This window comes from Apus apus, chromosome 9 (assembly GCF_020740795.1).
Source record: "Apus apus isolate bApuApu2 chromosome 9, bApuApu2.pri.cur, whole genome shotgun sequence".
In the NCBI taxonomy this organism is placed as follows: Eukaryota; Metazoa; Chordata; class Aves; order Apodiformes; family Apodidae; genus Apus; species Apus apus.
The window spans coordinates 14,947,858-14,963,868 of record NC_067290.1 but is presented as its reverse complement, the minus strand read 5'-3'; the positions used below and the strand labels follow the sequence as shown (position 1 = coordinate 14,963,868).

The 16,011-nt window shown below is 41.5% G+C and overlaps 1 protein-coding gene across 5 annotated transcripts in view; it reads right to left on the bottom strand.

Moving 5' to 3' along the window:
- Positions 1-16,011, bottom strand: part of RAD54L2 (RAD54 like 2) — a 67,811-nt gene that overhangs the window by 34,461 nt on the left and 17,339 nt on the right. For all 5 annotated transcript variants that reach the window (XM_051627385.1, XM_051627392.1, XM_051627388.1 and 2 more), the window contains one exon: positions 9,931-10,137. In XM_051627385.1, the coding sequence (XP_051483345.1) occupies positions 9,931-10,081 (151 nt within the window). In that variant the 5' untranslated portion in view covers positions 10,082-10,137. The remainder of the gene's footprint in view (positions 1-9,930; positions 10,138-16,011) is intronic.

The window sequence follows — 16,011 nt, the reverse complement described above, 5'->3', positions numbered from 1 at the left end:
GGAGCCCGAGTGGGTGTGTACGGGGGAGGTCTCTCCCTCGGCTGGAGCAGCGGCGCTGCACGCCGTTCCGATCGGATCCTATTCACTCAGCCTGTGATCCAGTTCAACTAGTGGCAGAGACCAAGACTGAGAATAAAATAAAAATCCTTACATAACCAGCCAAGCTCCGGCGGGGCCCCACGCAAGGGGAATCCCAACAGACAACAGGACAATCAGGGCAGAGGGCACCGTAACCCCGCTTCCGAGTTTCACAGGGCAAAAGGAAAAGAGGGGGGAGCGAGTTGCAAAAAGGGGCACAGCCTTTTTGGCTTTGTACATAACCTCAGTATCTGTGATTTCATGGACTATTTGCACGATGCCTGCTAACTTTTAAGGAACCGGGACATTTGAGACTGAAACCTGAGCAGCTGGCTGGGAGCTGGTAACCTGTTTGCACAATAATAGGCAAAAGAGCTTCCCCTCCGCTTCATTTAATCAGCAGCTCCTACAGCACCACTGGTCTGCAGGAGGCTCTCAGTGCAGCAAACGGGCTATGAATGAGATTTCCCAGCTTTTAGGAAAGAACCATTCAGAATTTGTGGAGTGCAAACTTATTCTAAGCAAGTCTTCCTCCCCATCATCCAACCGCACCAGAAGGACAGGTACAGGAGAGAATAAGTACAAGAGAGAATAAGTACTTTAAAGCTGTGGCTGAACCCCTAAAGGCTAACCATCATGTTTAGCCTTCTTCAGTGCTACAGAGACTTTTTCCATGCCCGATTCCCTTAACAACCACAGCCCATGCCAGTAACACACAGCAAACCTGGGCTGATAGACACAATTAAACCAGCTCACTCCTAGCAAGCATTTGCCCCCGGAACAAAGCCAGCTCTTTGCTTGAAACAACTGGCAAGTGAGAGTTGGGAAAACCAGGACAGACACAAGCAGCCGGAAGCAGGCTGCATCTGAACAGCCTTGGCACAGATCTGCAGGACTCGAGGATGACATGCTGCACTCATAACAGTAAAGGTTGATCTAAAGGTCTGCAAACACAGCCAGGGCACAGCCCTGTCACCCCTTGTGTGACTCCAGTCATTTTTATTAGAGCTTTCATTTGTGAGGGTGGTGAGGGACAGGGAATGGTTGCTACCATCAAAATATCCTCATTGCTTTCAGGTACATCACAACTTTGGAACAGACCCAACATGCTATTTTCACAACTGCAGCCATATACATTTTACCAAAGAAAAGATATACTGTACTAAAATTAAGAGGCTCTGTAACAAGACAGCCTGTCACCTATGTCACAGATACAAACAGCCTGGCTGGTACACAAGGACATACAGTGTTTATCAAGGGGGAAAAGAGGGACAAATATATTAAGAAAAGCACACAGCAAAAATCTTGCACGAAGCCTTATAAGGACTTTGTAGGTTTGCAATAAATAAACAAACATGACCTCACAGATTTATGAAACTGGGAAGAAAGATTTAAAGACAAGTATCTGTGTAAATACAACTGGGTAATTTCCAAGGCATGCTTATTGCAGCAATCAAGCATGAGGAAAATGGAAGTTCAATACACTGGGGGAAACAGTGTCTTTACACACACAGCCAAAAAAGAAAAGAAAAAAGAAAAAAAAAAGGGGGGGAATTCCCTTCTTCACCTTAGTGTGCAAAACAGAAAGGAAATTGTCTAGGTTTTCTACTCACAACAGCCTGTTGTGAGTTGGTGAGGCCATCACTGTTATCCATTATAAATATGTACTCAGAAAGCCAAGAATTAGATCTACCAGAAACAGTCAGTTTATAAAATGATCTCCTCATGGAAGGTAATCTTGTTATAGATAAGCTCATTTACAGAAGAGCTTTTCTGGGAGGCCAGCCTTGGCAGCAAGGAATAACGTTCTCCCTCCCCTACAGGGTCTGAAATCTTACCAAGCTGTCATACCTCACCTACCTCATTCTCAAACCACAAGCGTTATACATCAGAAAAGACTTCTCAAGAAACTGTTTTCATTTGAGAGGTTCCCTAGCAAATAAGAGATTCCTCTGTTTAAAAAAAAATTTAAAAAAAAATCACTGTCAAGTTCATATTTTCATTAAGTATCAAGATAAAGGCCCATCAGAACATGGTTTTAATTCAACTGGCAAGTTTTTTCAGCAGCAATGTCAGCATCCCTGAGTGCAGCAAATTCATTAGGGTTAAAACTCACACCTAAAATTGCCTACACAGACAAGAAGCTTGATAAAAGTTTTTCAGGGCATTAGTTGCTCTGTATAGCAGAGAACACTAGAGAGGGGGAAGGGTTAATGAAACCTAAACTCAGGTCAACTAAAAAGTTTCAACAAAATATCCCAAAACATATCAGAAGTGACTCCTTCCCCATCCTTTCAAGCTGGAGTAACTCCTTCCTTATTCCTATGCCTGTTCTCCACCTTGAACCTGCTTCTCGCAACCCACTGCTCCCTCTTCCTGAGCTCTGCAGGCCCAACAGCTCCAGGACTGCTCAGAACTGACCTGATCCAAGCCCACCAAGAACAGCACGGGTGAGAAGTGGTGGATCTGTGATGTGCCACTGTGCTCTTGGTCCCTGCAAGCTGGGGTGGTTTTCTTCTCTCCAAGGACAGTTTCACGTGCCTTTCACCCTCATTGCTGCCCTGCAGAACAGAAAAGACCTTCCTTGCCTACCCTTGACTGCTCCACGCTGGCTGTGTGGTGTCTTCCCCATCCCTAAAACAGAATCAAACTCACAACAGTACTTGTTGGCAACTAAGTACTCCTGGGCTTTGAGAATCATTTGCTTTCTAAACCAACACGACACTGTAAATAAAAACTCTTCTTGAGCAAGATCTAAACCAACCATGGAAAACAAGAGGCATCTTTGCATTGATTTTAGTGAGCTTTGGACTGAACCGTAAGGCATAAAATTTAATCAATCTTTTTTTTCTCATTTTATTTGTATTCATATAAATCTTGATGTATTTTCTTTCCTACACTCATCTAAATCATAACCAGGGGCAGGGGGGAGGAGGTGGGTGGAATTGTACATAATGTAACAAAAATCCAATCACAAAAAACACAGGTAAGTGATGAAAGGCTTTCTGAAAATGCTTTTCAGACTGTCACTATGGCAAAATATATACTGCTTCACACTTCAGTCCCAGGATTTCAAAGGCTGTTTAAATCTATTGAAGAAAACAATTCTCGTTAATTATACAAGATACAATGATTTTAAGGCAAAGGATTTATATAATAGATTCTTACCATCATCATAATAAAGCTAAATCTGTTGAGCTACAATCCCAGTTACATTCAAGAAACCAATTCCTGTCTCCTCCTCTAACTTGCTACATTTCTGCTGCTGAAGATGACACAATGTACTTGTGCACTACAACTTTTAATTTATTTCCAGTATTCATCTAAGTGCAAATTTGACATAAATCAAAAGCTAAGAGTACACAAGTGTTATTTTAAAATTGCTTCTCATAGTCCAAGTATTTAAATATTTTACATAGATGAAGATTAGCTACAGGTGCTTTAATTGCAAAATTTGTTTTGACAGAGATTTAAACTAAATATTTCTGTTCATCTAGCCCAAAAAGATTTTATCTTGTAGTTTTCTCCTGTCTCATCCCTATTTGCATATTTTCAAGTGAAAATAATGTCTTCTGACTCCTACTGAGAATTTTTTTGAGACTGAGTCAGTGAACTGCATGTTGGAAAAAATGTGAACAAGACATTTTCAACATCTGTAGCACAAACTACTCTTATTAAAATAAAAAAATGGGTATGGCATCAAAAACCACTTTGATCCAAACAACAAGCCAGACATTTCTGAAAGTTCATTGTTGCAGTTTTCTATAAAGACTAAGCAGGAAATTAAAACAACAAAAAAAGCAAATAACTATGATGTGATACTGTGTTTTAAAATCAGAGGAATACTTCTACATTAATTAAAACAGCTCCCCCTCCTTCCAATCTGGTTGTTGTTTCTTGGCTACAAATACACATGTACAATATATAGCTACATGCACATTTTATTTAATCATTTAAACCAGCATGCTATCAGATAAATTAAAGAAAAATTAGAAGAACTCCTTGCATAGATTAAGCTCAAATGCAAAGCAGAGAAGCATTTCACCCAGTATCTGGAAATAAAAGGGACACTGCCTAAAATCCAGAGCAAAGGATTTTCACTTTAGCTTCATCACACTCATGGGGTGACCTTGGCAAAGTCACTTTGCCACTCCTCACCTGTTCAAGAGGGAAAATACCATGTTACAAATTTGCTAACGTGTTTCCTTGTTATTGTATCATGGTTTCAGAAGCTGTAGATGACGGAGTACAGTATTTACTAACAACTACTAGGTGTGGTACATAGCTCTGGCTGCTTTGTGAAAAGAGAAAAGCAAGTTTTTTGCCAATAAAGCACAACCCCCATATCCTGCAAAGCCTATTAGAAAAGCAGGAGCAAACAAGATACTGCTCCTCTCCATGGAAGACTTGGAGCAATCCTTTGCTTAGCTAATAACTGCTTGCTCAGTGGCCCTGCTCCCCATGCATTCATGCTACTCTCACATTTATGGCAACTTTGAGAAAAGAAAGCATGTAGCTAAAGGTAAAAAAAAAAAATTAAAAAAATTTAAATAATCCATATCCATATATATAGAAAGTGGAGAGCCATGGACATGGGCTGCTCTTGAATCGTGGAGAAGGATTTCTATTTTATATTCCACCATACACAATAGATCAAAGGGAAGGAGAAAGAAAAAAGGAAAAAAAAAAAAAGTGTAGCTGGTTATACCACATCATTGCATGAGCTCAGCCAGGCCCTGTGCCCGATCGGTGGGTCTGAAGGAAGCAGAGCTCTGGCGTCATCACCTCCTTTTAAAGAAGAAAAGCAAGTCACTACTCCGGGTTATATAACGCTCAGACTGTGCCAGACTTCGTGCCACCCTCTCGCAAAGGAAGCTGCTGCCAGAGCCTGTGAGGGGCAGGAGTCACTAACGGTTTCATGCCGAGCTTCCCTCTGCTCAGGATAAGCAGAGGAAACCGGGACAGAGGCGGCACTTTGGCAGGGAGCAGGCAGGCAGCCAAAGGCTCAGCGACTGACTTGCTCCATCGTCAGTCTGAAACCCCCTGCGAAGGGGGTTGGGGGGACAGTGCTCCTCAGGGTCTCATCCTTCCCTCCCACAGCAGCCATCAAGCCACCCCTCACCCTGCTGAGAATAACCTAGTTCAAAGGGTCAGTTAAACTGCTGGAATCAGTCAATAAATCCCCCAAGCTGCAGAGCCACTCCTCCCACACTCCACTCATCTCCAACCTGTTGCCTTCTTCTATTCCCCCAAGAATTATGGGCAAGGAGCCTGTAGAAAAGGGACTTCCACCTGCCTCTATCACCCTGCAACAACTGAAACTGCCCTAACACAATCAAAATGCCCAGCAAGGCAATCTGCATCTTTGGGTTCGGCAGAAAAGGAGCTAACAAAGCATACTGTACTGGCTGTTCCCAGCAAAGCACCCAAAAGGATTTATTTATACTTTTTAATGTCACCATTTAGTGATACCAGTAAAGCCATTTCAGGGGAGCTGGGTGCCTGCCACAGGGTCTGCACAGGCAGTCGCAGCTCCCATCCAATGTGCTGGGCAGGTCAAAACCCCTCAGACTGCAGACAGAAACACCATTTGTTCTGAAAGACAGACTGTACTACAAGGAAACTGCCAGAATAAAAATAATGGGTAAAATATGAAGCCGTCTGTAACTACGCAAAGTTCCTAGAGAAATCAGTGGGGGTTTTTGCTTAAATGAGAGGCAAACCTTCTTCCCTGCAACTTCACTGTAACCTTTCTACATTAATCAGTAACTTGGATTGCTAAAAACACTAGTATCAGTCCCTTTTTACCTCTGATACTAACAATAACTTCTGTATCTTATTCAGCTGCCTCGTGGAAACAGAAGGCAGCCAGCTCCTCACTTTCTGGGTCTTAGGGAACAACACAAATCTCCAATGTAAGATTTGCGGAGGCGGAGAGCGGATGCTTAACAGACACAAAGCAACTTCTGAGATGCTCTTATCCCTTTCAGGAAATGAGAACACAATTAAAATCCCTCAACTTCTTAGTTATAGCAAGCCACCTGAGAAACACATCCAAGGTCTGCAGTTAGATGTACATTTGCTGACTGAGTTATCGACAACAAGCTGACTTGAAGTTAAGCCCCACAGTTGGACCTAGATGATAAAGCATATTTAAACACTCTGATCCACCAGGATAATTTTCTAAGGTAATGCAGTTTCCCATAACATTTTTATACAGTTTAAACATATGCCAATATGCAGGATATTGACAAGTAAATTCTTTGACATATAGCAATTATTTTTGTACCTCTGTGATACCAAACATGCCATCATCCCTGCACACAATTATTGGCTTGGAAGACAGTCTGCAAAAAGTCACTACAAACATTAAAATCTACGTGGTGAGAGGTACATGGATTAGCTTCCCAGGCTTACAAAGATCAGGGCCCAAATGCAGAGGCAAAAAAGTTTCTGTAGAGAAGAGGTCTGCTCTTCTAGCAGAGGATATGCCCTTCTAGCTTCCTTAGACTGACGGACTCTAGAGGGAGCTGCATCCAGTCAAAAGTAACCAAACAAAAGAAGCAAGATAGGAAAGGGCAAAATGGAAAGATGTCAATCACCACTCTTCCCTTCCCCCCTCCCCCCCCCCAAGAAATCCACCTTGCCTTCGTCACCCACCACTCTGCCATGCGTAGACAGAATACAGTGGAGCTTGAAATTAAAGGAACCCTCCTACTTGTCTCCAATGCTTTTCTGGATTTAGGGATGTCCTGACTTTTGTTTTCACACCTTTTTCTCTAACTCATCCACTTTCAATCCACAAAAAGAGCCTCCTCTCTACTCCAAGCTTACTCCAACAGGACTGTGCCTTTCCTCAGCCCTGCTACCAGCCTCGGCTAAACATCAAGGATAAGAGATCAAAGCAACCAGTCTGAGGCAGAAAGCTGTGTCAGTATGTAAGCTGTGTGGTTACTGACTCCCACTCACTCAGAGATATTCAGAAAACTACCCTTCTGTGTTCTTTTTTTCCTTGAGGGCAGAGGAAAAAGGTTAAAGAGCTGCTTTTATCAAGACTGAAAGTTAGTACCATAAAAGGCCAAGCTAAAGAGAACTCCAGAACACCTGTAGGAGAGTTTATACAAATGCAAACAAAACTTCAGCTTCTCAGAGCAGAAATGAGAAAAACTGCACCACAGCTGAAGATAGCACTCTTAACTACAGAATGTAAAAGAACTCAAAGAAAATTCTGAAGCTGGAACTACCACAAGTGTTAATTCCACACACAGCCTGTATCAAAAAGACAAAAATAGGTTAAATGCACAAAACACAAGTCACTGCTAATTCTGAGACCAGACTATCCACCATCAGCAGGTGTGGACAATATCACAATAACCCTGGAAGGTTCATAAGGAATCTGAGTCACCAGCAACCACAGAAAATCTATGTTCCCAAAACAAAGCCACTATTTTGCAAGCAAGCAGTAAAAATACTAGTTTTATAATTGTTATAATCACTGTTATTTAAAACAAAAAAATCTATTTCAGTTTGGAGAAAATGTAAATGCAGCCTGTCGCCCTTCCCAGGAAATAACTGAAAGATTAATAATCTTCTAAATCTTGTGCTAGAAATAAGCAAGAGCCCATCCACAAAGGAAGGATACCTCCAGGATCCTCAGTGGAACATCTACAGAACAACCACAATACCATAAGGGGAGGAGAACAGCACAGCTGGGAACAAAACAAACTTCTAACAGAAATTATTACAATTAAGCTTTATAAAGCCCCATAGTATACACATTAGAGCACACACTTCCCTCCTGTGAGTAACAGCAACTGTCTGTTCCTAAGAGGATTTTTAAAAATGAGGGTCATCTACAAAGAGACAGGACTATAAACATCAGAATGGCAAAATAAAATGATCTCCATAAATCTGAAGCTAGTCATATTTCACAGGCCAAATAGCAGGAGACTGGTTTTATATTAGATCTCAGATAAAACAGACATCAAATTACACTTCTGAGGCAATATGTAGCTGTAAAGACATACCAGAAAAAGCAGAGTGGACACCTCCACAGAAAACAACATCCAGGTGAACACACAGGATGCATCCTGATATTCTGGCAGACAGAATTAAAGCTGAAACAATCTGAAGCCTCAGGGGCAATCTAGTTTGCTCAGATTGTGTACGAGTTTTTCCTGTACCTAATGAACAGCCATAAACATGTTTTATGTTAGCTATACATAAATTGTCCTTTTACTCTTCCTCATTATTTCCTACATTCACTAAAATTTATTTTTAATTAGTCACTAAAGAAATACAAAGCATAAACATGTTTCTAGTGTTTTCATATGAAAAGAAGCAGCTGTCATTTATGGTTAGCAATGTTCTGGTATCCCTACATTAACTTTGTCTGTTTTGGAAAGAACAATCCTGACAAAAGACAAGTATTCAGCCACAATAATATAGATGTAGATGATAACATACATATGGTCTATGATGAAATAACCATGGGGAATGACCCACTTGGACATGACATACAGACATTCTTCTCTGATAATAAAAAATTATCTATAACATCATGCTTTCTACTTATCTGCTGGGTGCAGGTCCCTGTGGACAAAGTGACAAGGTAACCATCAGTCTCTCTGAGACAAAGTAGTCTGTGGCCCTGTAACTCCATCTCCCAGGAATTCCCTTGTTTCTTACCTGAACTGACACTTCTATTTCTGCCACTCTCTCATTAGAAAAAGCCATCACATTAATAAAATTCATCTGTGTAAACAATTCACAAGCATTTTAAATCAAAACAGCATATTCAAGTAGCACGTGGCTGAAAGAATATAAAAAACTGCAAATCAAACAACACTTGAGGACAACAATGTACATGAAACCAAAAACACTTTAGTAACTATAAGAAGAGAGAAGTATCTGTCTTCAACACATTCTACACAAGAAAAGGAAAACTATTTTAGTAGGTTGAAGTAAGTGCATTCAAAAATCTGCACACCCTTGGAAATTTTTTAAAAATCACAATTTTAAAGGAAGCAAATACAGCATCTCCTTAGGGTTGGGCTGTAGTTTTATGATACATGGAGTTTGGTGGCAAATACAGCACCAGGCATTCCCACCTGAGCCACGTGCTCCTGTCTGCCCTACAATACCAGCCCTTCTGCTGGACTAACCACCATATTTCTAGGATCATGCCATGAACCAGAACAGTTACCTAATTTTGCTTAAATGTAACCTGCACAGCACAGGTCCACAAACAGCTATACTGGTCCTAACTGAAGAGGAGAGTGGGGCAGTTATAACTAACTAGGTAAGGATAGAAGATGACAACTTACTTAGTTAGCACTGACACATTTCATATTGTAAAGCAAACAAACAAAAACAAACTCAACCTGTATGCTGTGATAAAAGATCATTTTCCAGTTGTTAAAGATAATTATTGCAAGTAAGCAATAATTGCCCATAGCATCCACTAAAGTGTTTAGCTGTGGGCAAGCTAGTGATGTTAATCTATTTAATTTCACTGGATGCTTTTAATAATACAAGTAATTATAAATGGATTTATTTCCTTCTTTATATAATTGCTTCCCCAGAATCCACAGCTATTTAAAAAATTCTATCCTCCTTACAATTTATGCTTGTGGCTTGTTTTTATGACGGAAATTTTTTTTGGCGAGGAGTCCAAACTTAACCTACATTAAATCCCTATTTAAGCTAAACACCCACATAAGCACTTCTACCTATCAACTGCTGGACAAATCCTAACCCTTCTGCTATATACCAAGGTGTCACTCACCAAAATTAGTAACACTAGTTTGATATAACAAATGTATGCAGAGATTCACCACCCCGTTCACTTACCACTTTCATCAAGTAAGTCCTCCTCGTCATCCCCATCATTGTCCTCCTCCATCGCCTCCTCCTCATCTTCCTCCTCCTCCTCTTCCATATCCTCCTGCTCCAAGTCCGGGTCCAGGTCCGGATCACTCCCTGAGATTGACTCGTCTGACATGATTCCCAGTGGTGCTCCTTGTGCATTACCTGCTCATATTCTACCGTGAGGCAGCCCTACAACAAAAGAGGCATATAATGAGCCTGGTAATTCCCAACCTTTGAGCCTCCAGGCTCAAATCATAGCAGGATTACTGCATATAAAAACACAAATCTGCCATCAGTCTTTTAAATAACAGTAATATCAGACTGTGAACAAAATCCTGTGAAGAAAATGGATGCCATAAGCAATGCATCATAAAGATACAGGCCCAGCACTGTACATGCATTATCAGAACCAATATATTAACTAATTACTCAAAAAAACCACTTTAGTATCAGAACCAATATATATTAACTAATCGGTCAAAAAATCATCTCTTTCTTGGTATCCCTGACATGTACACAGCAGAAAGACTCCTAAAATCAATATCTGATTGTACAAAAATAAAAAATACATACATTATGTGAACAATTCCAGAACACTACTGTCCAAACATGAAGTACAAACGAAGGATCAGTCTCAGAATCCCACATGGATACCTGTTACCCCAGCCCTGAGCACTGCAAACACCATTGCAGTGGTCGCAGGATGCAGACAGAAACCACCCTCCTGGCTCAGCTGTACCTGCTGCCAAGGTCACCCAGCTACTCATCACAGACTGTCTGAAGTCTCTGTTCCAACCAACAGAGCAGAGACAGCATCGCCCTAATGACAGTACAGACAGAAGACAACGAAGATCCAGTTTTTAAAGGTTGAATGTCCCTTTGTAAAGCGGGGTAAGAAGAAAAGCAAACATGAAGGATGGATCAGAGAGATTTGCATTTCCTTCCTCTAAAGGCAAGACCAGAGCTGCCTGTGCATAATTCCTCTGTTATGCCAACTCCAGTGCATCACAGCAGAAACCATGGCACCAAACAACAATGAAGCCTAAAGAGAGGGCCAGGGCAATCACCAAGACACAAGTTTATCTGCTCAGATCATACACTACCACTTCTGGGCGGTGATGTCTATCTGGACTTGCTACTTCCATCTGCAAAGAATTCTCATAAGGGAGCTATGTAAGATGGCTGAGAAGAAATAAACACACAAAACAAGAAAGGAACATAAATAAGCCACCTTGATCTCAAGGAACATAAAGTAAAAGATGAGTCCAAAAATCAGGCATCAGAAGAATTACGATCCACACATTCCCCAGAAAGCTTTAAATAAATAAGGAAATATTTCCTCAATATTCATTTTCCATTGTCCCCTACATACACCACATTCTCAGTGTACACCATAAAATGTTTGAGAACTTATCAGTCATTTAAAAAAACTCCAGAAATTTCTAAGCAGATAAAGAAGCATACATATCTACAAACTCTTCAAGAAACAGAAACATTTTATTTTCAGCTCTGTTTCAGCAGTAACTATAGGAGCTCAGAAACTTAAAGACACATCTTGACACTCCTGTAGCAGGGCTGTCAAGTATGCTGAATTATTCTAGCTGAAGTCATCAATTCCTGCTTTGCCTCTCTCAGCTCCTCAATAACACTGAAGTGTCTAAAAGAAAAGAATCACAAGGGAGGAAGGGGATTTGCAAAGATTGGGACTGGAATAGGAAGCATTTCACCTCTAGGTCCCAGGAGCACTTCACCACCAGGCAGAGACAACTGAAGTCCCTACACTATTACATGTGTCACACAAAGTAAGTTGCCTTAGTCAAGCAGATGGGAGAAAAGGCCAAAATCTAAATTAGCTTAAGTGGAACTGTGCCAGTTTATACAAGCTGAAGAGATCCATTCAGCTTCTGTGGTCTGCTGGTAGGCAGGTACCAAGATCTGCTGCTGTCAGCCTGCTGCAATATGGTGACCCCCAGCACTGCAGGGTCTGGCCCTGCTCACTGACATCCAGTGACTTCAGCCAAGGACTGCAGACCCAAAGCAGCCCATTATCAGAAGTTCTTCCTGACAAACACTGTGCTAAAGTGTATGTGTATTTCAAAATGGCAGCTTATTTTTACTTTTAAATAGAAACAAAGTTCCCTTCCAGCTGAAAGTCAGCCCTAAGGAAAACAAACTGCTTTATTCTTTACAGGTTGTACCCAAACCTGTAACTGAAAAGCTGCTCATGTTCACTTACATTTCAGAAGGATATGGTCATTACTGTTACCTTTGGTGGATCTCCATAGGTCACCTCAGATTTCAAGGGGATTTATTTATTCCCATGTTGTCTACACTGTGCTAGAAAGCACCTCACATGCTATCTGCGAGAAACCGCATCAACAGAAGTGTGTGTTAAAACGTCCATGTTTTGCTATCCCAGCACAATAAGCACCAACTGGAAAAACACCCAAAACACCACCAGCAACAGAAAAAAGAAATACAAACACTACTGAAATGGCAGGAATGAATTCTCATCGGCGAACAGGAAAAGCAGAAGTGCTGTAATGCCACTGAACCCTCCAGGTCAAAGAACGACAGATGATACAGTTTCTCACATCACTGTCCTCCTCGGTATCATCGCTCATGTTTCACTGTTTGTTGCAAACCCTTAAAAAAACCCAACCCTAACACCAAAAAACACTTCTGAAAATTGTTTAAAGGAAAGGATATGGTCTGTGTACTTCTATAAATAAAATCAAACCCAGTGGAGAGCAGCTATCTCTCAGGCTGGAGTACAAAAGGGCTCTAATCTAAGCTTTATTTTTGTTGAGCAGTAAGTACACACTCTTTATAAGCCAACTCTTGACACCCGCTCAGCAGCCCCAGCCATATGCAGGAGAGTTAAACAGAAGCTTTCAAAAAGACTTAATTAAATCTTGCAGAAGCTGGCTGAAACAAAGATGGTTAGCTCCTCTGTGCTTACTGTTCTGCTGCTTGCTGTCTGTTTTCCCACCTCCCATCCTCCTCCTCAGCCTTGGTCCCGGAAGGGCTCCCGCCCTGCCTGGTGGCACCTTGGGCAGGCAGCAGGGACATGGCAGGTAGGCATTACACAGCCACAGGGCTGCCCTCATTTCTCACACTGATCTGACCCAGTTTGGAGCCTTCCACCAAGGGGAATTACACAACAGGGGCAGACTGCAGCTGCCACTGTTCGATGGCTGAGGTAGTCCAACCTGCCCCATTCTCTTGTCTCGGCACACCAGGTGCACCATGCTCTACATGTAATCGCTGCAGGAAGGGCACTTTGTGGGAGATAAACAGATTACCTTCAACTACGTAAAGGTACCACGTATCTGGACTTCCCAGCTGTCCCACGAGGCTCCTGCCCTGCTGCAAAAAGGGGATGTGCCCCTGGAGAGCTATGCCAGAAGGAGGGTCACCAACAAACAACCTGCTGCACCACAGCTTCCAACACAAGTAAGTCATGAGGCCACTGAGAAAACAGAGTGGAGTATTTGGTGAAAACACTTTGAAAATTCGTCTTGCTTACTCAGGGAGCAGAAAAGAGTTGTCATGTTTATCCTACTCAGGAAGTTTATTCCTGCAATCAACTGCACATCAAATTAACATCGAAGACAGCCTCTGTCATGTATTATGTCCTGTCTTTCAACAACGATAAAAATAGTTCAGAAGTTTTTTGGGCTTTGCTTTTTTAAGGTAGAACATTACAGATAGTAAGTAAATGCCATGTGGTGATGACTGCCTTCTCCTCAGCCTGCACAGAAAGGAGGCCCAGTTCTGGACTAGGAAACTTCAAGGATTCGCAGATTTGGACACATTTCTGTTGTCCTCATGTTTTTCACTCTGCAAAGGTTTAAAATAACCATTTCTTCTTACACATGAAATTGAGAGGGAAATGTGAAAGCAAACTTTTTCATCTTTTAAGTGATAGTTTTTCACCACAGGGTCATGCATGCCACAAGCCAAACTATTAAGTGAAACAGCAAACATAATGGGATCTGGTGACTTGTCCACTTCTGGACAACATCACGACTTCCACTAGATGACACATTACTTAATTCAAATTCAAACAAATAAAAAGGAAGGATGCAGGACACAGCAGACTGGAGTCCTTCCCCACCTGATCAAGGAGGAGCAGGATTCCCCTGTACCTCCAGGAAGCCACAGAAGCCAGCATGGCTTTACAGAAGCTCTTTGCCTGCTATGACACACGTGATTGAGGCACAGGACATGCTCATTCCCAGTACACACCCATCCCATACAAATCCCTTCAGAAAGGGCAGGTTTAACACTAATGCTACTATAGGGCTGAATAGTAAAGAGGATTCCATCACCTCCCCAGCCTCCAGCCAAGCCCAATATCTGGGACTCATCAAGATTTGTCCCTTAAAGCCTGTTTTGTAACCAACACTTCACACTGGTCCTTGTGGTGCCTGGCCATAGAAACAGGATCAGTTACGCTGGCAAATCACAAGAGGATTTGCACAGACAGTTTAATAAAACCAGGTATGTCAAAGTCAGTGCTGCATAACACTCTTCAGTTCCTGCTCTACAGCCATGTTTTATATTCATAATAATTTCCTTTCTCTTTTTTTCTTGTTTGGCTGCAAAACAGCAAAATGGTTGGTTTAGGCCACAAGATTTCTCTTACACACTCAGCTCACACACCAGCACTTCAAACTGGAGGTGTATGAATGTCACTGCTGGCTCCCTGAGACAAATCTCATCTTTTTGCTAGATTACATGCCAGCTAGATTTGGTATCCTCTAGGTAGCCTTCAGTAACACATGGAAAATCATTATAAAACATACAGATGGATCACTAAAGAAGTCATGAGCTTAAGATTCTTTGTAAAATAACAAAAAACATATTTAAGTAGTAACTTGCAATGTTATTGTAAGATAACAGAGACTACTTTTCCATTCAATTTAAAAATCTAATAAGAAATAAAACTGATAGCAGTGGGTTTGGACAGATTGATTCTAACAAACATGAGAACTTCTCTAATTCACATTAAGTAATAGATTAACATCTGCATTTCACATTATCCTGTAAAAAAACTGGAGGGGCAGAAATTAAAAGCATAAGTATTTTGTCAAAAAAGAGCTACCAGTGTTAATGACCAATTCAGCAGATCTCCTTTATTTTTTTAACAATGCCAACTGAAGTGTTAACCAAAAGACAAACACAAGTTTCTTTTCCCCAGTGATAACTCCCACAAATTGGATTTAAAGCCACCCTTAATTGATTACTTTCTGATTTAAATCCCTTCTTCCCTTGCAGTCTTGGGATGTTAAGACTGGAGCAATAGTTTTTCAGCTGTGACTCATGGATAACTGGTGGCCACAAACTGCAAGCTGGGAAGGAAGAAAACAATTCTCCTTCATTTTATCTTGTTCAAATCACAACAAAACTAAGAGGCATTGATCTTCTCTCTAAGTGATGTGTTTCCTACAGGAAGAAGGAAGGAAAAAGCAGCAGCCTGTAAAATCACAAACTGGGGGGCATCTTCTTGTCTTGGACCACCCTTCTGAGGAAGGCAAGTGTGCTTCTCCTCATGCAAACATACACACCATGGATCTAGTCTCTGCCCCCATTTGATGCAACTATTAAGGAGCCCGTTGTGATTTGTGGGGAGCAGGAATCAAGAGAAAGAATAACAGAGGGTGTTAAAAAACACTTTGAGTTGCAGGGGATCTGCTCTTTTATTCTCTCTAGGTGAACAATCTCCTTCCTAAAAGGCACTACAGTACTAAAAACAGCATGAAACTGGTTGTCCTCTGACAGAAAAAAAAAAAAAAAGCTGCTGCAAGAAGGGGTGGGAGAAAACAAAAAACAAAACAAAAAAACCCCACCACACCCCTAAAACCAACCCCTAAAGAAAACAGAGAGCTAATCCTTCCCCTCTGCTGACATGACAGTGCTGGAACATTATATAAGGCCTGGCTCCCTCTGCGACCCCAAATAGGAAGAGGCAGCACTCACCTCCACCTAGACTTTGTTGGGCACAAACTATTTTTGTGTTGGCATATATATGTGTATACAACTATTTGCCTAAACAAC